At 49.7% G+C, this 24,383-nt stretch overlaps 2 protein-coding genes across 2 annotated transcripts; one reads left to right on the forward strand and one right to left on the reverse strand.

Moving 5' to 3' along the window:
- Window positions 1-904: 904 nt before the first annotated feature.
- Window positions 905-7,034, reverse strand: PSMG4 (proteasome assembly chaperone 4). The gene is made up of 3 exons (XM_032116470.1): window positions 6,775-7,034; window positions 6,576-6,651; window positions 905-1,454 (listed from the first exon to the last, which is right to left on the reverse strand). Exons 1-3 carry the CDS (start codon window positions 6,949-6,951, stop codon window positions 1,333-1,335), a joined length of 375 nt encoding a protein of 124 aa, XP_031972361.1. The 5' UTR covers window positions 6,952-7,034; the 3' UTR covers window positions 905-1,332.
- A 13,714-nt stretch (window positions 7,035-20,748) lies between these two features.
- On the forward strand, window positions 20,749-23,394 carry LOC116447353 (tubulin beta-2 chain). The gene is made up of 4 exons (XM_032116483.1): window positions 20,749-20,898; window positions 21,405-21,513; window positions 21,778-21,888; window positions 22,102-23,394. The coding sequence occupies exons 1-4, from the start codon at window positions 20,842-20,844 to the stop codon at window positions 23,160-23,162; spliced, it is 1,338 nt and encodes a 445-aa protein (XP_031972374.1). The 5' UTR covers window positions 20,749-20,841; the 3' UTR covers window positions 23,163-23,394.
- Window positions 23,395-24,383: the final 989 nt, after the last annotated feature.

Raw genomic sequence — 24,383 nt, forward strand, 5'->3', positions numbered from 1 at the left:
TCAGCACACAGCCCTACCCTGCTCTACAAACAGAATGAGCTGTTTGTAAATTAGGCTAATTAAAGCAGCACATTGATTTGCAACTAATTATCCTTTATAGTCAATTACAGAAGCATAGTTGACTCTGTTTCCTGGGTGGTGTAAATTAGAAAGAAAATACCCTTCAACAGTTGCTTTTTGCTATTCTGATCTTGAACTGTGGCCAAGGACAGGCAGCTGTTCCCACCAGGTAAGGAGGGGCCCTCTGCACTCACACCAAATCTGACACATTGATGCCACTGGGGTTTCTAACCCTTTTGGACCAGAGAAATCAGCAGCAGTTGAGCTTTCTACAGCAGCAGCCTCCCAGTTAGTTTTTAATTGCTGATTGTGGCACCACAGCAAGGTAAATTCATCACTTTTCTGTAGGTGCTTAGGACAGTTGTCTAGCAGCAGCACTAGCAGTTTCAGTTTGTATCAGAAGCTGATGCTTGTGCTTGAGTCAAAGCTCAACTCAGAAAGAAAAAAAAAATAACCTGGGTAGTTAACTCCTAGCTGCCATCTCATTAGACAAAACAGCTCATGGATCTGCCTTCGAAAGGATACCCATCCTACCTGAAAGCAAGTCCAGGGATGAAGCAGCAGGATGTTTTTCACTGGTGGTCATGGTAGTAGACCTCTCTGATTTTATGTATATGCTCAATTTACATCTGATGCACTTTTAGCAGCCTGACAGAGTTATCTATTACTCCAGAAGTCAACTGGTGCTTTTTCCTTCTATGTAGTCCTCAGGGATGCAAAAATAACCTTTGTGAAACCCTGCCACTGTTCTTAGTGCCCAAGGGATGGAAGGAAATCCAGTGTTTAGCACCAGTACTACAACCAAGAGGGGCTAAAAGGAGAAAAGTAACACTCATGTCACAGCTTTACCATACAAAAATGTGGGGTTTCTTTATTTGAACACTAAAAGCTGCTATATTATGTTCAGTGCTAATACATAATAGATTAATTCTACAGATAGCATCTGGAACTGATTTCCCATCGGATGCCAGTCCTGCGTGCAGGCCAGACACCACGGGCACTTTTACAATGATCATCATCCATTGCAGCATCCATTTGCTATCCTACTTAGCAGGGTAGCAAAAAAAAAAAAAAATTTTGCTTTGAAATTGAAAATTCAAATTCTGTTTGAAAAAAAAATTCAAGCCAAGTGTATCTATATTTAATAATAACCACAATTCAATCAAGATAATAAAATAATACAAAAGAAATACACTAACTTAATGTCAGTGTGAAAATTGCAATCAGTTTTTCTGAAACAAAACCTTCATCTTCTTTTACAGTGATGTGCAGTCAGAATTTCTCTGGAAAAGCTGTCATTTCTTCTTTGATCCTGTTTTCTATGAGTAAGGTGAAATTGCTGTCTGTGTTTTGAAGGTTGTAGCTGACAAATATCTGCTTTTTCGTCTTGCTGGCTAAAACACAAAACAGAGTAGTCAGCCACAGTTTATTCTTATATAAAAGTGATGATGGTATTTGAGCAAGCCTCTTAAAAAGCTGCATCATGTAGATTTCTAAGATGATGTTCTCCACTCCTGCTGTGCTGAGTGCAGTTATAAAGGAATAGCAGAACAAGTCCCTGACCATTGGGGTATTGGGCAAGACTTTGCACATCACAGAAGTGAACAATGTAAGACTGGTGACTGTCAAGTTGTTTTTGACGGGACGCAAGACACTATTAGTCACTGGAAAGCCTAGCAGTGCTTTTAGTGGATTTTTGGACACTTCTTAAATATCTTACATTGTAAGTGAAACCACAGACTGTACTGGACTCTTAGCACTGAAATTCAGAGCTGGTAAAATCTGTGCTGTGTAAAACATTAGAGGGAAAGCACACAAGAAAGTGATTTGGCCCCAATTAATTAAGTTCTGTTTTATTATGAACCCCTTAAAAGGCCCCAAAAAGCTATGCACCAGTTCTGTCAATTTTGCTTACTTTAAACTTTATTCACAGTGTCCATGAATGCTCCAAGAGGCTGGAGAGCTTTGGCTGAACATGATGAAGCCAAGCACAAGTTCCAGGCTAGTGTAATGACAAGTACCTAGAGAGAGGTGCTACGAAATTAAGAGCTGCTTTCCATGACAGAGCTAATTAACAGTGACAAATAAACCTGTCCAGTGGGACAAGAAGACTTAATTATCAGAGTAGAAGAGATAACACCAAGAAGTGTTTTATAAATAAAATGGCATCCTACTTAGATTTTACCACAGTAATATAGCAAATTTGTGGCTCTCCTTATATATTACTGAAATTCAACTTTGTGAAAAATGTAAGCACCATATAGGAAAAATAGGAACTAAATTTAAATTGAGTTGTGTAAAATAGAATACAAAAAACAGTATTTGGGTCACGAGATATTCTTGTCAGGGAATGAGCTGGGAGCTAATGATCCCAGACACAAAGCAGACTGTTCTGCTGAATATTCAAAAATATCATCTGAATTTTTAAAACTTCAAAATAGAGACATTGGGGCTTCTAAGATCTCAACCCTTCTTAAATAGGAAACTAAATAGTTAACTACAGAAAACCCATATATATGTATGTATGTACGTATAAAATGTAGTTAAACAACTCCTTAGAGGCATTTTCATTATGCAAATGAATTTACTATTATTTTCCATTCTAACAGGTTACCATCTTCCTGACTCAGTAAGTAGAGCTGCTTCTGAAATGCAAGGACTCATTTGCCTTTTAAGACTTGGCACTACAAAGTGCTGATATAATGCAGCGTGGTGCTCTGATTGCAAAAATTAGCACCTGGCACTAGATTTTTGTGGTATAAAGCAGCATGTTTTGTAAGCACTAGTGCTTCATCATCATGCCCTCAATGAATGCAATGCTAACTCTGAACTAATTAATACCATTATCCTAGCTAACAAAACTATACAGCGCACTGCAGTGTCAAAACTCAACTCCTTAATTATGTTTGCCTATAGTCTCTGGGATGCTGTTCCAGTTCCCGGGAACAGTGTGAATCTGCGAATCCCTCTGGGCTGCCTGTGCCAAGGACCTCTGCTCCCAGGGCTGTGCCCCGGCTCTGAGGGGCAGTGGGACCTTTTCTGTCCCCGCTTCCTGAGGATTCAGTTGGACATGTGCACTCTTGTGGAAAGGACAAAAGAGGGCAGATCTTATGCCTCCATGGAAGACCATCTGCAACTTCAGAGTAAAGCAGAAAACTGTAAAGGACAAGGTTAACCTAAAAAGCCCTCCAGTAGGTCTGCTTCCTATGCAGCCTGGTCAATAACCCCTGTTCCACTGGCTCTTCAAAGTGGAGGAAAAACATCCTTGACAGCCATTGTCTGGGATATGCTGAATGCCAGGAGAAAACTACACCAGCACAGATCCATTCCTACAACTTCATGTACAGGGCAAAGGCCCAAATCAAAGCTTGGAGAGGAGCCCAGCGGGAGCAGAAGAGGAAGAACAAGTGTTAGGTGTAAGTTTGTAAACTATTCATGCTGCAAAAGAGGTGGTGGAAATGAACAGCGCCCAGCTGAGAAATACTCCAGGAAGAGGTTGATGTGATCTTCACCAAGAATCTGCCAGTCCCCACAGAAGGAAGACTGGCACTAATCAGTACTGCAGCTGAAAGCACTGTGATTTCAGGATATGCAGGTGAGGGAGGCACTAATGGACAAGGACTTCCTCAAGAATTGGCCTCCAGCATCCTAAGGAAACAATCTTAGAATTCGGGTTTATTGACTAGTGAGACACATCTTGTGCCAAAGCAATCAGGGAGAGTGCTGGGCAACAGTCCCTGCACCTCATACAAGCAGATATAAATAGATACATGTAGTAAGGGGAATAGGAATGAGGCATATGTGTCTTCAGCAACAGAAGAGAAAAAAAATCGGAAATAAGGAAGGAGATAGAGCCAATACACGAAATGCAGCTGTCATGGCTAGGACCCCTACCAAGCTATAAAGAAAACAAAAGGACAATGTGTGCACTGATGCACAGCAGCACTGAAACTCCTGCTCCAAGACAGGAAACCTGACATTGCAGGAACACATGGCAGATGATGGAATGCAACTGGCAAGTATAAGAAATGGAAATAGTTATGTGCAAATGGCATTGCATGCTAGTCCTGTCAGTGCCTGTGAAGACAAGAAACTGCATGGAAAAAATGGTGACAAGCATGGGGGAGGGGAAGGGGGGAGGGAAAAACTGCCTGCCTGAAGGTTACCACATGTCAGGATGGTTAAAAAGGCTACCTCGGAAGTACAACTACAAGCCAGACTTGGCTGTGAATAGCATCCCTGCTATTACAGATTTTGTGAGAGTAACAAGGATTTAAGTTCCCAGAGGAAAACTAAACACAAATATCAGCAAAGCTGGGTATTTCTAGCTGAGATGGAACACAGATTCCCTTACCAAGCACTTTGTGAAACAAAGACACAGGGATGCTTGTTGATGATCTTGCAGATCCGCTGGTCTCAGGATAAATAAATAAATAGATAAATAAATAAATTTGGACTAAGTGACCATGAGTTGACCTAAACTGCTGGACTGACAAAAGCCAGATTAAGTACTAAGGTGTGGGATTTCAGAAAGATGTATTTCTTTTCTCAGAAGCTCAAGTGAAGAGGAAGCACAAAATTATTCAAAGCCAGAAATGTATTATTGACTTTCCCCTTTGAACCAAAGGTGAAAAAGCTCTATAGGCCTTCCTCAAAATAATATACCTTAAGCAGGATCGCACAAGCAAGAACGGTATATATAAATAACATGAAAGGGGCTGACTAGCAAGGAAACCTGCAACCCAGTGGATAGATGGCACGGATACAGACGAAGATGGCCCAAAAGGCTAGCTGGGCCACAGCTGGCTCAGAAGTTTAAGATGAGATAACAAAAGACACCTACAGGCACAAAGACAGAGAAAATCGGAAGGTGCATTATACTCCAAGGATAAAGAGTAACCTATACACCAGTGCCAGGCAACAGTATCAGTTCTCAGTAACAAAGCACAGGAAATTAGTAATGGAAATAATGAAAGCACCTTAAGGAAAAAAAAAAAAAGAAAAAAGACAGCAAAAGTGAGACGACTCACTAGAATAAAAGTCAAGTGACTCAGGCAGCCTCTGTCCTAGAACAATGAGAGAATTAATCGAAGAAATGGCAAGTTATTATGAACTTCTGCTATGACACATGTAATAAATCTTTGAAGATAGCAAGCACATGTACAAAAATCCCAAAAGGAATGTGGGAATCACAAAGATAACTTAGAGCTGTCAGCTGGGCCCCAATGCTACACAGAAGATTAGAGCAAGATTCAAAAGAAATGAGTGACAAGGAGACCAAATGGAAAGTGGACTAAACTATTACACTTTATCCAAAGTAAATCCTCTCTGACTACATTTTTACTAACTGACTTCCTAAGGATAAGGCACTAATTACAGATAAAGAAATCATGTTATCCAGTACCCCATAAAATTATTGCTTAAAGCGGAAAGGCTTGAACTCAGTGTGTAAAGAAAATGGTGCCACCAGGGTCGACTAAAACAGTGTTTATTAAAAGAGAAGTTATTGTGAAGAAGAAAAGATACTAGTACTGTTTTTCAAAGATCAGTCTTGTGAGCAACCCCTTTTTATATGTGGCCGTGGAGGAGAAGTAGGTGTAGACTCATGGAAGTGCCTGACAATACAAACTCAGGACATACTGCCTGAAATGGAGATCAGCACACAGATCATTAATAATTCTGTGGCCTTTCCAACTGAAGCAGAAGACGTAAGGTGAAATTGAGCAGCTCAGCATGTTGCTTTTAAAACCTGGTAAGAAGCACATCAGCAGTTCACCAGTTGGAGCTGCATCGGCCACTGGTGGGTGATGATGAGCAATCAGCATGACACAGCTGTCAGAGCTGTGAAGGTGCTAGGATGCATTAGGCCGTGTATTTTTAATCTTTTTAGTACGGACATGGGAGTTTGCAAGCTGTCATTAAGATTCAGGATTTCAGCGACTGCAGTAGGTGTAGCATGCTACATGTGATTGAAAAGGAGGCATCCCGAGTGGTGCCCTTTAGGGTCAGTCAGATCAAGCACAGCCATCTGTGAGACAACCCTGGACTTCCCAGGCCAGAACTTCTTGGAATGTGGGGGCTAAAAGGTGCTAGATGTGATGAGGACTGGCTTCATCTTAGGTAAAATGCACGTGCCTGGCACGACGGCCACCTCGCCCGCAGCACGGCAGTGTCACAGGTTTATAGAGAGGAGGTCACTTGAAACTCAACTCCACAGGTGCAGCATGTGCTGCCCCTGCCTCGCACCCACAGCCAGGATAAGGATATTAAATAATTCCCTCTTGATAGTGCACAACACGCCAAGGCCGCTGACTCTGGTGCCGCAGACTCATACACGGAAGGAAAGAAAAAAAAGGAATCGGTGGATTGGATGGAGGCTGCCGCAACCTGCAGCAGTGGAGGCTCTGCGCCCACCCAGCCCGGGCTGGTGGCTCAGGGCCACCAGAGAGGCACGGCCCGGTCCCGACCCGCCGGGGCGGCTCCCCCGCACCCCCGCCCGCCGCGCCCGCACCTACCCAAGCGCTGCGCCAGGCAGGAGGAGGCGGTGTCCGAGGGGTCCCCCAGGAGCGAGGCGGCCACCGGGATGCTGTCCTGCAAGCGGAGCACAGCACAGGGCACGGCTTAGTCCCGGCAGCGCGGGTTAGGGGCGGCGGGGCCACCCCCCAGCGCCGCGGGGCTCCGAGGGGCGGCCGGGACCCCGGCAGCGACACTCACACGGGGGCTGCACATGGCGACGGCCAGGCTGGCGAGGGCGGGCGCAGCGCCCACCCAGAGGAAGAGCGAGTCCCGCAGCCGCATGGCGTGGAAGTGCACCCGCTGCTCGCCCAGCTGCCCGCTGAAGTCGTGCAGGGCGATGCCGCCCGCCGCTGCGCCGCCGCCCGCCGCCTCCATCGCCGCTCCTCCCGGCGCGGCCGGGCCTGAACACGCAAGGCCCGAGCGGGAGGCCGAGCCCGGCCCGCCCCGCGGCCCCGGGGAGGCGGTGCTCGCCCCGCTCCGCCGTGCCCGCCCCGCCGGGAGGCACCGCCCCTGGCACCGGCCCCGCGCGGCCGCCCGTCCCTCCGGCTCCCGGGGGGTGTACGCTTCCCGCTCCCCCAGGGACCACCCAGACACGCACACGGCACACAGATACGCACACCGGTGCCCGCACCCCGCTCCCTGCACCCCCCTCCCCGGGCCACCCCTCCGTCCGTGCAGAGACGCCGCTAGGACGAACACGCACGCCCGGCTACAGCGCCTCGGGAGCGCGCCTCCTCCGTGCCCCCTACCTCCTGAACTCGCACTCCCCCCGGTCGGTGCACACCCCCTCCGTTTCCCACTATTCCCCTCCCACCCTAAGACACAGCCCCCTCCCCGTGCGCAGGCACCCCTCCGGTGCGCACCCCCTGTGCGGGAACACACCCGCGGCCCCGGTGCGCACCCGCTCCGTGCACGGCTTCCCCGGGGCTCACACCCCTCCGGGCATTGCCCCGCTCTCCGCCTGGGAGACGATAAAGCGGAGGCAGCTGCAGGGATGGGGAAGCCCCACTAGGTGGCAGGTGAATCCCTGCGTGCGGCGGCGCGCCTGGCACTGCGGTGGCTCCGGGGAGTCACCCGAGAGGAGCCCCGGAGTTTGAGGCTGAAGGGAAGGGGATGGAGCGGTGCTGTGCAGCCTCGGGAGGGGGAGGAAGGTCACGGCGACCTTGGCTTCATTCAGCTGTGGGGTTTTCAGCATTGGGGATCTACAAAGCGAGTGATTCGGGTTTGCATAGCTCTGGAGACTATGGAGCCGTGAATAATTAAAAGGCCTATTTTGGGTGTGAATTTTGTGCTCATCACTCTTTCAACCGGAGCACAGTAAAGTCGGTCATTACTGGAGAGGATTTTCAGTAACTGTACCGTCTGTTGCTGATAAGAATATTGTCGGCTCCCTGATGGCCGTGGACCCTTCACAATTGGAAGCATGTATCTTCACACCACCAGCAGGGCAATCGTCGCTGCATAAAGAACGAGCAAGTTAACGGTACAGACTGGCCTTTCAATCAGCATTTCCTCTGCCTCCAGTTCCCTACATACCGCTAGAAATCAAAATTTCCATTTCCGAATGCTAAGATTTTAATTTCCCATTGAAGAAATGGGTAGAGGGAAAGGAACCCTTCATCACTTTTCTTCCCTGAGCCGCTCCAGCTCTCCTGGCATCTGCCAAAAGGAAATCCTCAGCCCTGCTGATTTCTGCCCATGCTGCCGCACTGACACTAAATCCCGGCAGGCAGCTAAGCCCGGCTCAGCTGCCATACCCTGACATCCCATGGCACAAGATCAGCTTGAAGAGAGGGGGGCTCACACACCACCTCCCCTGCCCTACATTTGTCACTTGCTTCTTGCACAAAGCATTATGGGATGTATGGAGTCAGCCCCCCACTCTGTCTGTCTCCTGTCTCGCTGCTGAAACAGCATCAGGCCTGTGCTGGTCCCCCCATGCCCCCCACTCCACAGCCAGCCCCAACTCTTTCCCTCGGCATGAGCTGGCCTCCCACGAGGTGAGGTACTGCAGAAGCTGAGTCTGGCGTTGGGGCTCAAATATCAGCCTTTCCCTGTCCCTGCAGCCTGTTGCAAACTGATGCTTTGCCTGTGGCAACTGTGGAATTGGGCAGGCAAATAGGTGACAAAAGCCACCTTGGAAGGGAGAGAGTGCTGGCTGCTTGCACCAAATGCTTCCCCCTCTCTGCTTGTTGCAGCTGCAGGTTCACTCTGCACTTAGTGGGTAGGTAAGGCTGCCAGATAAAACAGCCAGGAGCCAGCAGCATTGCAGGACTAAAAATCTAGGAACTGGATAAAATGTCTGCTGGGAACCACACAGGTGGTGGTGGTGAGATTCCTGTGGCTAGACACCTGCAGGTGATGGAGGAATTTGCCCCAGGCTTGCTTGATGAGTGGAGAGAAGAGAAAGTATTAGGGCACAGTTCACCTAAGCTGCTTTAGGTCTCTCTTTGGAGAGAGAAGGAACCTCTCTTGCCTGTTTTCCATTGGCTTGAAAGGCAGGGAAGGTGAAAGGTAAGGCATTGCACAGCTCTGCAGACAGATTTGTTCATGTAGGCAAATCCTTCTCTAAATGCCCAGAGCCAGTTTCTTTGCTGTGCTGGGACAGAGTTAACTTCTGCAACGGAGTCCTAGTGGAGCATCTGTTCTAACAAAGTTCCAGCCCAGTGTGTATCTTCCCACAAAGGAGAAGTTTGGGCCTCCTTGCATGCTAAACCTTTGTTAAGGTCATCTGCTGGACTGAAGTAAGAGTTTTCTTCACTGTTCTTTCCATGTCAGTTGCAAACCTCTGGTGTTCCTTCCAAAGCTGTCTCCAGGCTTGCTTCTCCCTATGGGGAACTGCCCCTATTTCATCACGCTGTGATCTGTTCCTCTTCTCATCAGGAGTCTTCTCCAAAGTGCTTGTAACTTCCCTTATCCTAAACCCTGCAGACCTCCAAAAGTAAGTCACAGGGCTCCTCTGCACATTAGCAGTTCTACATATTTAATGTTTTTCTGCGAAATGCAGCTGCTTTCTGTAAATCGTGCTAAATCCTTGTTTAAGCTCAGAAAAGGAAAAACATTCATCTAGTGACTAAAATGCTAGTTAAGCACTTTTATTTGCAGTGCAGGTGTGTGAGTAGAGCTGTGCAGAACCAGACCATCAAGTGTGAAATGAATTTTTTGATTACTGCACTGCCAGGTCATGAGAATCCCTACAAAATGAGAGGAGAAAGCACTCTATATGTCTATGAAGTATCTTGCATTTCCTTTAACATGCTCATCTTTTGTTTTCCATGGCCTTGAAAGCAGCACCCATAAGTCTGCCTTGTTTTTCAGGTATGAGGCTAGAATGAGCCTCAGCTGTAGTGAGATACTGGAGAGAAAAATAATGATAAAGCAAACATAGCAAAAGCACTGCATGTTTATATGGATGTGTACATATTGCTGCTCAGGTGAGTTCCAAGCTCCAGGCGATGTGGTTTAAAGGTATGTATTCTATGCACCTTGTTCTTCTCCAAAAGTTAAGTTGCCCATAAGAGTCACTAGATCCTAAACCTTGATTTTTACTGACCATCATCTCCCCTCCAGTACAGTTTTAAGTAAGGAGTAAGTCTTCCTGGTAACTGTGGAGTCAAGACACGTAAAGCACATAGTTGTGAGCTGGGATATCACTGTAAGCAGCAATTTTTTTCTGATTCTAAAATATATTCTGTGCTTTGGCTCTTGCATGAATAAAGTGTGAATTTGACATGTGAAAAGGGAGTTAACCATTAGCATGTGTCAGTGAACTTCCTGTTGATGCCTAGGATGTTCTAGTTTTCTTGATTGTCATCCTTATGAAGAGGCGTAAATGGCTCTTGATAAAGCCAAGCAAAATCTTCCAGCTGCTCTGCTAAGGCTCCATGACATCAGGCTGCTGCTGTAGTAGCTGTGCTGCAGTCTCAGGCTTTCAGAGATTTACTTTGTTTGAGATTTGGAGACTTATTTTATGTAGACTTCCATCAGTGGCATTGATAACTGAAGGGGCCCTTTTCTCTCCCTGTACCATTGAGGCACCTGAGGAGCTGGAAGAAACACTTCCTTTTATCATTGGATTGTTTTTCTCAGCTGGATCCATCCTCTGCTGTAGGTTGTTGTGCCACTGCTCAAAAACTTGTGCTGGCACCATGGATGGCAGAACCAGGAAAGCAAGAAATGGAGGAGTGTCTCTGCTTACGCTTTGCAGTTACCATGGTTGTGATTCTGTGGCCGTCTAATCCAATTTAAGGTGGGTCTGACCCAGTCCTTCTTTCTTGTGCTCATCTAATAGGATGATTAGTCAGCCTGGGGAACCAAACTGGTCAAAATCTTTCCCTGGGAGCCTGGCATGGCATATTGGTTAGATATGATAGGAAATTGCTCCTGAATCATCTAACCACGGCCATAGGGGTAACCTGAGGACTCAAAACACTTTGTCAAGTGTTGATCAGCCTGACTTCTGGTCCCAGAAAAGAGATGGAAAGAGAATCCAAGCTTCTGAAAAAGTTGCAGAAAATCAAGGAATCAGACTTGTGAACTTGTGTGAAAATCAGTTTAAGAGATCTGCAAGGGGACCGCACCAAGTTCATGATATGAATCTTGCAATCCAAAGCAATATCAAAGCCAGCCCTCTCTGAAAAAAAGTCTGAAAACCACTAGTAAGCAGATGCAAAATATAGATGTACAAGCAATTCCACATCTGCAGTAGCTGTATGAGAGTGTTAGCGGAATGGCTACAACACATCCTCAGCATATATGTTGGTACCTAGGCAGGCTGCTCCAAGGAAATTCAGTTCCTGATTTCCAAAAGACTTGAGGTGCCAGGTTTTTTGGGGGTTTTTCTGGGGGGATTTGTAACCTCAGCTGTTAGGATTTCCCTGCAGGTGGGATGAAGCCTGGAATGCTGGTGGCACAGCAATTCTCTGTGTGCTGTGATCCTGTGACCCTGCACAGTGTGCTTGATTAGAAAACATGTCTGTTAGGTTTTGTGCCTGACTGACATCGTGGCCTCCTACAAATCCCTTCTACCCTGCTTTATTTTGCTCCTCTGCAGAGTGGAAGAGTACAATATCTGTTGCCTATCTGCCTGCAGCCGAACACAACTCCGTGTGACACACAGCCCGTAAGGACCTTTGTGAGCCCAGCCTAAATTTCTGCTGTTATCAAATCACACAGTTTCCTTTCATTGTCATATGAGTCATTGGAGGAACTTGTCTTAGATCTGTTGGAGCATTTGAGACTTGTGGTTTTTGTTGCTGCTGGACGGGAGGCACTAACACAGAGTGACTCATTGCTCCCCTCGGGGACAAGAGGTTTATGCAGTCGACTGGAAATCATATTTTGTATGCAGATAGACCTCTTCATGGTGGAGAATCCCAAAGCAACTTACCAGCACCGTCTCTCCTACATAAATGTCAGCAGCTGTATTGAGATCTACAGGAGCAATGGGTTATTACACACCTGTGACCTGACAGGGAAGGTCACAGGTGTGAAAGCCTAATGGAACTGACTTTTTGAGAGGCTGAGAAGGGAAAGAAAAAACCCTTAAGATGGTACTGAAAAATGTCTTCCTTTATATTGCTCAATTCAATTCCTAGATCTTATGTGACATACAACACACCTGGTGAATCCTGATAATTTCTGTCCTTGGGTTACCTAGCAAGATGCAAGGCCAGGGTACAGAACACGGAGAGGTTATGTTGTGTCCTTGAACCAGAGGGAACATCAGTCTGCTGCAGACTCAAGGGCTCCCTTGTCTCCTCAGGCTGCAGAGAGTCATGGCCATGGAAATTACTGATTCAATGTGCAGCACTGGCAGCCACATAAACAAAGGTTTGACTGAGATTTAGGATGCTTTGGGAGTGGAATGAAATTTCTTTTATCAACAGATAGTTTGCTGTTGCCATGGTTATGGAACTTGCTGCACTTCTGGTCTCTTCCCCACCCCTCTGGGTGCTTTCCCTCTGCTGATGCCAGGATTTCCATGAATCTTTTTTTGCTTCTCACACTGAGACTTGGACTTATTAGTCTCTGTCACAAGACCCTTAACCTGCAGGTCCAACTGGATGTGCCTGCATATGGCTTCTTCCATTCCCCAGCATGCCAGCAAGGGCCTGCCTCTCAGTCTGGTTCTCCAAACACCCACTCTCTTTCATTATTTTTGAAAGTGATGCCATGGCCTTTTCATTTTTCCATTTGCAAGCAAAACTAGCTGTACAAAATCAGCTTTGATTATTTTGCATCCTCCTCCCTGAGCAAGGAGGGAAGTTAACAAGCCTGGCATTGTCCCTTAGCAGCCTTCCAGTTTTCACTCAGAAGTTCCTCAGCTCAACCCAGTTTTTTCTCTTGGATTTTCTTCCTGCTCTCTTGAACACAGTGGTTTAGCAGAAAGAGTGAGTATCTCAAACAATTGTTTATACCTTGCTAGAGAGCAGCAAATGTAACCTGATCCATAAGGATATGGCTGCTTTGCCCAGGATCTCCAAGCTCCTAGTACAGTTCTTGAAACGCATGCTTTAGATCAGAGATGTATTTTATTTCCTAGCACAAGTACATCAAACAGCTACTGCTACCACCTCCTCAGTGCACCTGATGCTATTGATGTTTACACGGAGGATAACTTCCACAAACATCACTTCAGTGGTCTGTTTCCAAACTCCTGAGTTTAAAACATTTAAAATGATATTTCACACTAGTAGCCAAAGACAGGGATGTTCCCTATTTGCATGAAAACAGAACAGAGAGAATAGTTTTGCTGTCGGAAAATGTTATCGGTCCCTTTACTGCATTTTCAAAGTATGACCCCAAGGGGCTCAAACTGCATCTTCAAAAAGCCTGTGTCCTGCTCTTGAATAGCAGCTGAAAAATATCCTCTGCTGCCCCTCAGAAAGCATGAGAAATTATCTCCCTTTTCTGCTTTTGTGTTTGAAAAAGCTGGTGCCCTGCGCTGTTGCTGCTGTTACAGTGTCCTGGAGTGGATGGTGGTCTTCCTCGGGATTGAAAGATTTGTGTGTACATGAAGTCATATGTTTCTCATGAGGCACACACTAATCAGGTGAAAAGTATCCCTAAATCCTGTGAAGACCCATAAATGGGAAAATGGGAAGAGAGAGCAGGACAAAGGAATTCTTGCCATTTGGGAATGATATCTTTTTTAAATACCTTCAGAATCTGAGCCAGCTTCTACATAAATCAGTTGGAAAAACACCTGCTCCTGTGAGCAGAAGATAAACCTTGTAATGATGAACCTCACTTAGCCATTGTGTAAAATGCTGCAGGGTGCGCTCAGAGGTAGTGCTGGATGGTTTGCTTACCTACCTGCATCCCCACCTTTGCCAAGGTGAGGCCTCAGCCCATAAAACCCGGGCAACTCTGCTGGCACAGGTGAACTCCCTCCCCTGCTCCTCTACAAGCACCTTTCAATCACCTACGCTGATCTCCCCGAGAGACGATGTCAGCGCTGGCGCAGTGGTCCTGTGTCACCACACCCCAATTTTGGCGGCTTTTCCTCATCACTGCAACTCCAGCGCAGGGATTCCTTAAAGCACAAGGGGAAGGAAGGGCTGGAACTGGTGTTTTCATCTGTGCTCTCTGTTCTATCTTGGTGAGGATGCTTCCAGCTTTAATAAACCAGACGATCAAAGCCTTTGTGTAAATCCTGCCGTCAGGAGAACGATTGTACTGCTGCAGTGACAGCACAGCGCAGCCCTGCACAGCTCCCCCAAATCCTGCTCTTCTCAGCTGCAAGCTCTTGACACCCAGATCATCTCCCTCCAGCCCAACCCGGGACAGCAACCGGTGCCAGGGAGAGAGAAATCTCTCAGTCATTTTCTTTGCCAGTAAGACAGAGATTTAATACACATATAAGTGATCTGGGGCCGGTTTTTTTCAGCCTTCAAAATCATATTTCTTTTCTTTCCTTTCCAGTCTTCTGAAAATGTGTATCAGAGGCACCTGAGAGGCCAACTCGGCTGCTTGATAAGGTCTTTACAATTAATTTGCACGACCATGTCTTTAGCAAAAGGAAAAAGAAAGTGTTAACGAGTTGACAAGCACACTCTTTCTTACAGCAAGCAGCGCTGCCAGCCGCAATGTAACTGCAGCGAGGAGAGAGCAGGGTGGCGGCAGAAGACCTTGAAAAAAAATTCTTTGTTCAAACCGGTTACAGAGACTCCTGCTTCCCTGACATACCAAATCCGAGCTGCTCGAGGGAGGCAACGGTTTCAGTAGAAACTCGACTTAGTAATGATGTAGGGCAGTGTGTTACTATCAGGGTTTCAAGGATGAGTCATTGGGGTGGAAAGAAAAAAATTTTAACCAAGGAGAATTGAAACAAAAATGGAGTATTCGCTGGGCATGTGGGTCCTGCAGCGCTGCGGTTCCAGATTCTGACCTGATGGCTGCAAAGGAGGGTGTGACACCGGTTCTACCCTCTGGCACTGCCATTTGCAACAAGATCCTCAAACTGTGCAAATTTTCCCCATCTTACTTCAGCCTGAACATACACACACACCGCCCCTCCCCAGAAAATCCTGCTTAGGAAAGAAAGGACCAAGACCAGATTTCAAGAATAACTCAGACAAGCAAGTGAATATTTTCTTTCATGCCTTGCTCTTTTGCATTTACTGAATTTGTTCCACATGAATGTAGAAACAGCTGCATCAGCAACAGTACTGAGGCTGGAACCTTATTAATATTTATGCCCGGCAAGCAGAGCACACAGGAATCAAAATGCCTTCCAATCATTGGTTCAGGGACCCCAGTGTCCATTCAACATTGTGCCACATTTGGTGGCCAGGCAAGAGGATTTATTAGAGAGCAGATCAATTTCTCATCAACACTCTCACCCGGTAGTAGGCAAACTGCCCTTTGCTTCTTCTTACCTGCTCTTTGCTTCTTGTCATTTAGTAATTTCCTAATTAGAGAAACCATTTTTCATTTCTCTTTTGCACTTCTGTAGTTTATATTCCCATGTATTAGATATTTTTGAAGACTTTATAGATGCTTGAACTATTATTACTATTATAATTTGCTTATATGGGGCACACCCATCAACCTTATTGTGAGCAAGATGAACCAGGAAATAACACTGTCACAGGTCCATTATGTGCTAGGGGAGATCAAGTGCACGATATGTGGCATTATGCACATGAAAGGTGTCATGTGGTCCCGGGCTGTCCTTTAGAGCCTCCTTTGGGGCTTCTTACTGCTGTAATTTTTGCTGACAAAGTGCTACAGTGAGAGTCCTTAAGCTGAGGCTGGGGGGTTTCCTTTCTGAGAGTACTGAGTGGGGTTCCAGCTAACAGCCTTGCTCCAGGTTTTGTTTTGTGAAAGCAATCCTTACGTTATGTAATAAAGAGGAACTGGTGAGTAGGCAGGTGCTCTTGGAAAAAATTAAACAGTCACAGAGTTTTAATTATTGGCTAGGAACAATGACTTGTAGCAGCAGTAAAAAAAAAATTATCTTGCGATCTGGCTGAAGCCTGTTGTGGGGAGGATGCACCAGAAGCCCTTGGCCTCAGCAGGGATGAGGCTAGGGATGCCCCAGGATGAGCAGCACTGGCAGGGCCTACGGGATAGCTGCCCTGACCCTGGGGCCCTCTGGCAAGTGTGGAAGCACCATAGGGGTGACCCTGCTCCCCTGGGATGCTGCCTGGGAGGGCACATGGGCTGCAGATACAGCATGTCCATGGCCCAGATCTCACCCACTGGGGCTTGTTGGGTGACCAGAGCCCACCCAGCAGACAGAATGGTGTGGGGCCACCACTGGCAGTGTAACCACCCCTCACTGTGCAGCCCTGGGTCACTCTGGGCATGTCTCATCAGGTACACATTGGTGTTAACCCTGGGTACAGTGGCCTGAAGACAGCTTGGCCTTGATGAGCTGTGTGGTTTAAGCACTGCACTGATGGGCAGAGACAGACTCTGGTGTGCTGACTGGACAGCTACAGGCAGAGGGAGGAGGGCTGGACTTTGCTGCTCCCATGAACCCACCCTCGGTGTTGATGCATTGCAGTTTTCTGTTGCCTCTCTGTTTTCTTCCTTTAGGATCTCACAGCTTTCCATGCCGGTGTTGATTCTACCCTGTCCTTCAGCCACTGATGATCATGTTCCTATAATCTTCTCTCTGCCTGCATTTGTACATTTTCATGTGAGGCAGGGGGTTGTGCTGCTGGCTTTCCCATAGCTTAGCAATTTTCTCAGGAGCCTGGATCTGGGCAGTGCAGTTGGGCTGTGTTATAGCCAGGGGTTTTGTTGTGGGCAAGGGTAATGAGGGTTGCAGCACACAGCTGTGGCTACTACCAGCCATGTCCTTTTCCAGCTGCTGGCACAGCTGGCTCCAGCCACTGACACAGACTGTAAGCAACCTGTGTGCAGAACCACGAAGACACATGGAAATGGAGATACTCAGCACAATTTTGTTTGCAAAATGCTCCTTCTCCATCTGCACCACCCCGAGTTCCTCTCAAATGTACACAGGGTCCTCCCAGCCCACCTCGCACTGACCCTCTGCTGAGTTACAATGATTCACACTGAGAAATAAAATACTGGTTTGCTCTAAATGACCAAATGAGCCCCCCTAGATGTCCAGCTTGGTCTGTGGTCTAAGACTACAACTCATGAGGGTCCAAACTTCTTTCTAATTTCTGTGTAATACTGCGTCCCTCCCTGCAATATACTGAAGGTCTCTGGGCCTCTCTTGGGGGTTTGGGCATCGATTCAAGGTCTGTAAGGAATTTCCATCCTTCTGAGAGGAGCCACAGACAAGGAATGGGATCTCTGTGAAATGTGATGCTGAGGCATGGGACAGATGTAAGTTTCTTTTTAGAAAAAATGTTCTAATGACCCACAAACTATACTGCAGTACATCCCACAAAAGCATGTATTTTCTATTATGAAGTAAAATTACTCCTTCCCTTGGGCTTTTGTTAGCTGGCTTTTGCAACCTTCTGCATCTAGCAAGGAAAGGAGGACTTTCTTTCATCAGTGACCACTTCAATAGCAGAGGACAGACGCTCTGACGGTGATCACACCCAACCTTGTAGTGGGAGGATGGGAACCACAAAAGGGAACGGGGAGTGGCCACATGAGACAAAATTGGGTTGTTCCTCTGAGTTTCATTAAACAAACTCTTGACTGTGATTGTGTTATTCCTCCTCTCTAATGTCGAGAATGACTGTGAACAACCTTGCAAGTTGGCATTTCATCCGCCCTGCCACTGTTTCCGCAGTCCCCTACCCACAGTGCTTTTACATCCTGGGAAATCAGCCTGGCGAATGAAAATGTTGCAGGCTTTTTTTTTGTTCCTTTCTCTTTTTTGTGCAGCTCGTTTCTGCCGAGGGGGGCGGTTGCCGGGGAGATGGGGATGGAGGAGCCCAGCCAGGGCCGGCCCCGGGGCTGGGGCAGGGGCTGCGCTGACAGACACAGCAGTGTGAGGCAGATCCAGAGCGGGGGGAGAGAACACGGGCAGCGAACAGCTGAACACTTCATTTCCCTGCAAATAATTCACAACAACCTGTGCCGAACCTGTGAGAAACCTGCCGTCCGAAACACTCACCTTCGAATTAAAACGGACTTTGCCTAAAGTCTCCTGAAGTGATTTGGACGGCTGCTATTCACTTCTAAGGAGTCTGGTTTAGGGGCTGCAGAAAAGCTAGACCTGGGTCTCCTCTCTCATCCCTCTGAAAAGCAGCTGTAAATTTTAGAAATAAACATTTCACCTATTTTATTTTTCTTACAATCTCAACAAGTTCTATGCAGCAGATATACTTTAATCCCCCTGCTTCAAAAATGTGTATTAGTTTATTTTAAGGCAAGGCAGTTGGGGTGGGTTGGTTTCCTCCACTGTAAATAATCTGTTTTCCTTGAATTGGATTTTAAAATGGCTTCCTTTGAAGCCTCAAGCTGTTAGGAATGAGCTTAGCGTAGGTATGGAGGATGTGTAAAATCAGCTACTCCCCTTCACACCGAAATGTCAGTAATATTCCTAGTAAAAAACTAGTATGCAGTGTACAACATGCAGGATACTTGGAAATAATAGTAGCAAACAGTCACAGTACCTGTATTTTGCACCAGCTCTGCTGTCACCGAGTTTTGCTGTGACAGGGTTTTCAGGAGCACACCCGTCTCAGCCATGGGAAAGACTGGCATTACTTTGAATCATTACCTGGAGTGGTCAGTGGTCTCCTGGAGCTGCTAATCTGCAAGCTATCCTTGAACAAATAATTATAGATGAGGATGTTGATTATGCAGTTAGCATGCCACGAGAAAATGTTTGCTTGGAATTACAGCTACACATTGTTTGCAAAGCGTAGTCAACCAAATAATTAAATTGCTCCTGGCTTAGGCCAGTAAAAAGAGATTTCACAGGGACTGCAAATGATCGGATTATTTTTTCTCAAAATCACTGCTGAGGAGACAAACGTGAGGGTGTATTTTCTAGCATGCCTTTTGGAGATGGGATGCCTTCTCACCGTAAGGCAAACAAAAGAAAGGTGTGGATGCGTTGGCATATCAATCAGAGGAAACCGGGTTGTGCTGCAGATTGCCTTGGGAGAAGGTAAAATCAGATCTGGAGTAATCCATAGGCAGGGTTATCGAGCTGCATAAACCAGGTTAGAGAGATTAGGGACATCGGCACGTGGATAGAACAAAGGAGACAGAAAGAAGAAATATCTTGAAGAAATATGGGTTGAAAATGATGATGTGCTTTAATCTGCACCTCTAGAATAGCTGACGCGTAGAATAGATGAAGTAGCCTTCATCTAGCGGGTCACTAAACCGGGGTTTAGCGGAGTACCGCCCGGCGCTGGCTACGGGGAGCCCTCCAGGGCTATCCGGGGCTCGGAGCAGCCTCCCGGCGGGGCCGCACCCTCTCTCCGCTGCACACGCGCACCGACACCGTGGTGTGAAGCAGTCGATGCCGAGGAGGAGCCGTCACGCCGGGCTGACCGCCCCGAAGGGCACCGGGCACGGCGGGAACCGTGCCGCCCTGCTTGTGCTCTTCCTCCCCCCGACCTCCTCCTCCTCCGGCGGCGTGGCCATGTGCCGTGCCCTGGCCGCCGCCGCGGCCCCCGCCTGCCCTCCCTGCGGCCGCTGTAATGCCCGCGGTGACATACGGGGCTGCTCGAAAATAAACTGGGGACCAGAAATCATCTCTGGGGACCATATGTTCGAACGCTCCGTGCTCCCCCCCGCCCTTCCTTTCTTCATCCCTCAGCATCTGTAATCCGCAACGAAGCGACGAAGAGCAAGACCCGCTTGCTGCAGAGCTGAGGGATCCACCCTCCCCGAGCCCCCCGGCCCGGTGCAGCAGCACCCGCGCTGTCTATTGTCTGCCTGCGGGTCGCTGGTGGCTGCGGCCGGGCGGGCGACAGCGCGGAGGGGGCGCTTGGCTGGAGAGCGGCTCCTGGCTCAGCTTCGGGGACCCAATCCGACCTTTTTAGGCATAGAAAGAGAAGCCGAGCTCGGCACCGAGGAGGGGCAGGCAGGGATCGCTCGAGGACAGGGCTGGCCGACAGGAGATTACACTTTATACCGCATAGCCCGTGCTGAGGGGAAACCCACCCTCTACTCCCCCGTGCCAGGGTAGATAAACCGGGTCAGGGCGCGGGGCTCCTGACGGCCGGTGCGGGCTTGTGCGGAGAGACGGGCGGCAGCCACGGGAACCTGGTGATTCCGGCGAGTGCGCGGTGCCCCCACGGGGAAGGGAGTCTCCCGCCGGCACCGTGTGAACGGAGACACGGGCGGGGAGGCGGGGGCAGCCGCGGGATTCCCCCTCCCTCCCCCCCGACGGCAACGCCCGCCGCTGCGGCAGGGAAGGCTAGGCGTCTCGGGGAACAAAAGGCTGCGGCGGCTGCGGCCGCAGGAGGGCAGAGAGGGTGGACAGCGGCCGCAGGGAGGTTCCGCGGTTCACACGTGGGCGGCCCGGTTCGGCCGCCCCATCGCGGCCCTCGGCGCCTTTGTCCCCGCTGTCAGCGCCGAGCCGGGGCGGTGGTGGCGGCGCGCCCCGGCCGCTCCCGGCGGCCCCGCCCCGGCCCCGCCCCCCGCGCCCGGCCCCGCCCCCGCGCCGGGCACAACGCCGCCGCCGCGCCCCGCCCCCGCGCGCCCATTGGCTGCGCGCCTCGCCCGCATGACGTCACCGGGGGCGGGGCGCGGCGCCCGATTTAAGGGACAGCGAGGGGCGCGGCCGCCGCAGCGGCGAGTGCGGGAGCGGGCGGAGCAGGCGGCAGGAGCAGCGGCGCGGCACCTTCGGACACCGGCACCATGCGTGAGATCGTGCACATCCAAGCCGGGCAGTGCGGCAACCAGATCGGCGCCAAGGTACGGAGCGGCGCCCCACTCGTCCGCACAGGACTCCGCGCGTGGGGCGGCGCCCGCTCAGCGGGGTTCCGTGTGTCCCGGGAAGAGCACTGCCGGGAGGGAGAGACCCCGGCTTCCCGCTGCGGAGCACCGTCGGGCTCTCCCGCCCCTGGAAGGGTCCGCGCGGAACGACTCCCGGCTATTGCATCTTAGTGGGGAGCGCAGTGGGGCTTTTACTCCGTGGGCGCGGCGCGCCTTGGGGAAGGAGGGTACGGCGGGGGCTTCAGCTGCCGTCTATCAGCCCCTCGTGGGATGCAGGGGTCCCCCAGGGAGGGCGGGAGAAGAGGCGCCGAGCCGGTGCCACACCCCTCCCGTCGGTGGGGGGGGTGTGACGGGCGCGGTAGCGGCTCCGTCTGGCCGGGGGGCCGCACCCACGCGCGGCGAATCCCCGCCCGCCACGTGGCGGGGATTTGGCCAGGGGGCGAGAGAGGGGCGTGGCGGCACTGACCGCTCTCCGGTCCTCTCAGTTCTGGGAGGTCATCAGCGATGAGCACGGCATCGATCCCACGGGCAGCTACCACGGGGACAGCGACCTGCAGCTGGAGAGGATCAATGTCTACTACAATGAAGCCACAGGTAACGCCCATCTGTAATGAGCTTCCCGGGGGAGGGGGCATAGGATGTGCAGGCAGGGGTCCCCCAGCCCTCCCCGCAGTGGGTGACGCCCCAGCACAGCTTAAATGGCTGCTTTGTTTTCCCGTCCCTGGATCTGTCCAAATTCCCACAAACTCCATGTCCTCAGCAGCAAATCATGGGGAAGCGGATGGGAGCACAGCAGGGCTCCTCCGATGCTGGCTGCCGACTGCGAGGCTGTAATGCCGGTGCTGGTTCCTCCCACAGGTAACAAGTATGTCCCCCGTGCCATCCTCGTGGACCTGGAACCTGGCACCATGGACTCCGTGCGCTCCGGCCCCTTTGGACAGATCTTCCGTCCCGACAACTTTGTCTTTGGTGAGTGACTGCGGGATGGAGGAGTTCCAGAGCAGGAACTCCACACACAGGAAAGACTTGGAGCGAGCATGCGAGTGACCTTGGGGAACCTGAATCCCCACAGCAGAGTGGGGATGGAAGTGAGGGGAGGAGCCCCTAGGGAAGGGGCAGTGGCATCCTCTCTGTTTGTGCCTGGGGCGCTAATGTGGCACCTGGCTTCTGGTCTGCCCTTAGGTCAGAGCGGGGCTGGCAACAACTGGGCCAAGGGGCACTACACGGAAGGCGCTGAGCTGGTGGACTCTGTGCTGGATGTGGTGAGGAAGGAGTCGGAGAGCTGTGACTGCCTCCAGGGCTTCCAGCTGACCCACTCGCTGGGCGGAGGCACGGGCTCCGGCATGGGCACCCTCCTGATCAGCAAGATCCGGGAGGAGTACCCCGACCGCATCATGAACACCTTCAGCGTCATGCCCTCGCCCAAGGTGTCGGACACGGTGGTGGAGCCCTACAATGCCACCCTCTCTGTGCACCAGCTGGTGGAGAACACGGACGAGACCTACTGCATTGACAACGAGGCCCTGTATGACATTTGCTTCCGCACCCTGAAGCTGACCACTCCCACGTACGGAGACCTCAACCACCTGGTGTCGGCCACCATGAGCGGTGTGACCACCTGCCTTCGCTTCCCCGGCCAGCTGAACGCCGACCTGCGCAAGCTGGCGGTCAACATGGTGCCTTTCCCGCGGCTGCACTTCTTCATGCCGGGCTTCGCCCCGCTGACCAGCCGCGGCAGCCAGCAGTACCGTGCCCTGACGGTGCCCGAGCTGACGCAGCAGATGTTCGACTCCAAGAACATGATGGCTGCCTGCGACCCCCGCCACGGCCGCTACCTGACGGTGGCCGCCATCTTCCGGGGCCGCATGTCCATGAAGGAGGTGGACGAGCAGATGCTCAACGTGCAGAACAAGAACAGCAGCTACTTTGTGGAGTGGATCCCCAACAACGTGAAGACGGCCGTCTGCGACATCCCCCCGCGCGGCCTCAAGATGTCCGCCACCTTCATCGGCAACAGCACGGCCATCCAGGAGCTCTTCAAGAGGATCTCGGAGCAGTTCACGGCCATGTTCCGGCGCAAGGCTTTCTTGCACTGGTACACCGGTGAGGGCATGGATGAAATGGAGTTCACGGAGGCCGAGAGCAACATGAACGACCTGGTCTCCGAATACCAGCAATACCAGGATGCCACTGCTGATGAGCAGGGCGAGTTTGAAGAGGAAGGAGAGGAGGACGAGGCGTAAAGTTGAGATAGGTAGGAGTTAAGTATAGTCTGAGCAGGCAAGTATTCATTGAGAGAAGGAATCTGTGCAGTTGTGCTGAAGCATGCATTTTTTAATTTGGTGCTCTCCACTGTTGCTTCTGTCAGCAGTTTTGTATCCTTGACTGTCCAATGTAACAGTAGTTGCAAAATACTTCAGAGTCTTCTGTTGAAATGGTTAACTTCTCAAACATAAAGGCTTTTTGTGTCCTAAACTGTCTCCTCTACTTTATTTCTCTCTAGATTAAGCAAGTAATTATTGTGTAGTTTTCTGTAACTTCTCCATTTATTCCTGAACTTCAGTGAAAGGTTAAGCTCAATAAAACAAGAATTCTCAGGCTGTGAATTTAGCACCATGTGGAAACTGTAGTAGCTCAGCTAAAGATGCCAGGTAATTTATGGAAACTCCTGTGTCTAACAGCTTAGCTAATTGCTGGGGCAAAAGCTGCTTTAGCTGATAAAAACAAGACGTTGCACTTGAATTGTGCAATTCCTCTTTATGGACATACATGGTAGAGAGGTCAGAGAGAAGGTATTGAATTCCACATAACAAACTGTCAAAACTGATTTGACAGGATAGCTGCAGGCTTCCCTACTGCCATTTAGCAGCTTATTTATCTTGTTCCAGGGACTATAGTACTATCGGTGGCTGACTGTGATTTAACTTGATGCTGAAGCTCGCTTATCTTCCCCTCAACTCTCCTCTCTAAATACAAAAATTCCATGCAGAGAAGCATAGGTCTGTACTAGCAGGCATCTTGGGAGCTCAAGTAAAAACCAGAGCTTTTTCTCTTCAAGAATAAAATTTGCGTTTCCCAAAAATAGCCACTAACCTGCCCTTAACTGTAAAGGGATTGATTCTACAGGGTAATCAATTCCCCTTTGGAGATATGAGGTGATGGGCAGATTTCTTGGCTCAGAAGGGTGTCCAGAGCATCACATACAATCTTAGGCACCTATAGATACCCTGACAGTAGCTGTCTCCAAGTTACGTGTTTACAGGGCAGTTGTTTGCTCCTGGTCCCCGCAGCAGATGAACCTCTACCCGGGCAGGGGAGAGCAGTGCAGCTGCACCCTGCTGTGCATCTTTGCAAAGGTAAGTGTGGTTTCTTTACAATGAGGGAGGGGGCGATTTATGTTTGTGTTCTTATAGGGTGCAAGAACGCTGAATGAATCTACAGTATTGTTAACAGCAGTTAGCAAA

The sequence above is a fragment of the Corvus moneduloides genome, chromosome 1, assembly GCF_009650955.1.
Source record: "Corvus moneduloides isolate bCorMon1 chromosome 1, bCorMon1.pri, whole genome shotgun sequence".
In the NCBI taxonomy this organism is placed as follows: domain Eukaryota; kingdom Metazoa; phylum Chordata; class Aves; order Passeriformes; family Corvidae; genus Corvus; species Corvus moneduloides.

What these genes read in the sequence shown, in the direction of transcription:
- PSMG4 (XM_032116470.1), bottom strand. Translation starts at nt 6,951, where the DNA reads ATGGAGGCGGCGGGCGGCGGCGCAGCGGCGGGCGGCATCGCCCTGCAC. An exon ending in TCGCCATGTGCAGCCCCCGT is followed by an intron (nt 6,652 to 6,774) that starts GTGAGTGTCGCT and finishes CTCCGCTTGCAG; the next exon opens with GACAGCATCCCGGTGGCCGC. An exon ending in CTGCCTGGCGCAGCGCTTGG is followed by an intron (nt 1,455 to 6,575) that starts GTAGGTGCGGGC and finishes TTTGTGTTTTAG; the next exon opens with CCAGCAAGACGAAAAAGCAG.
- LOC116447353 (XM_032116483.1), top strand. Translation starts at nt 20,842, where the DNA reads ATGCGTGAGATCGTGCACATCCAAGCCGGGCAGTGCGGCAACCAGATC. An exon ending in GCAACCAGATCGGCGCCAAG is followed by an intron (nt 20,899 to 21,404) that starts GTACGGAGCGGC and finishes CGGTCCTCTCAG; the next exon opens with TTCTGGGAGGTCATCAGCGA. An exon ending in CTACTACAATGAAGCCACAG is followed by an intron (nt 21,514 to 21,777) that starts GTAACGCCCATC and finishes TTCCTCCCACAG; the next exon opens with GTAACAAGTATGTCCCCCGT.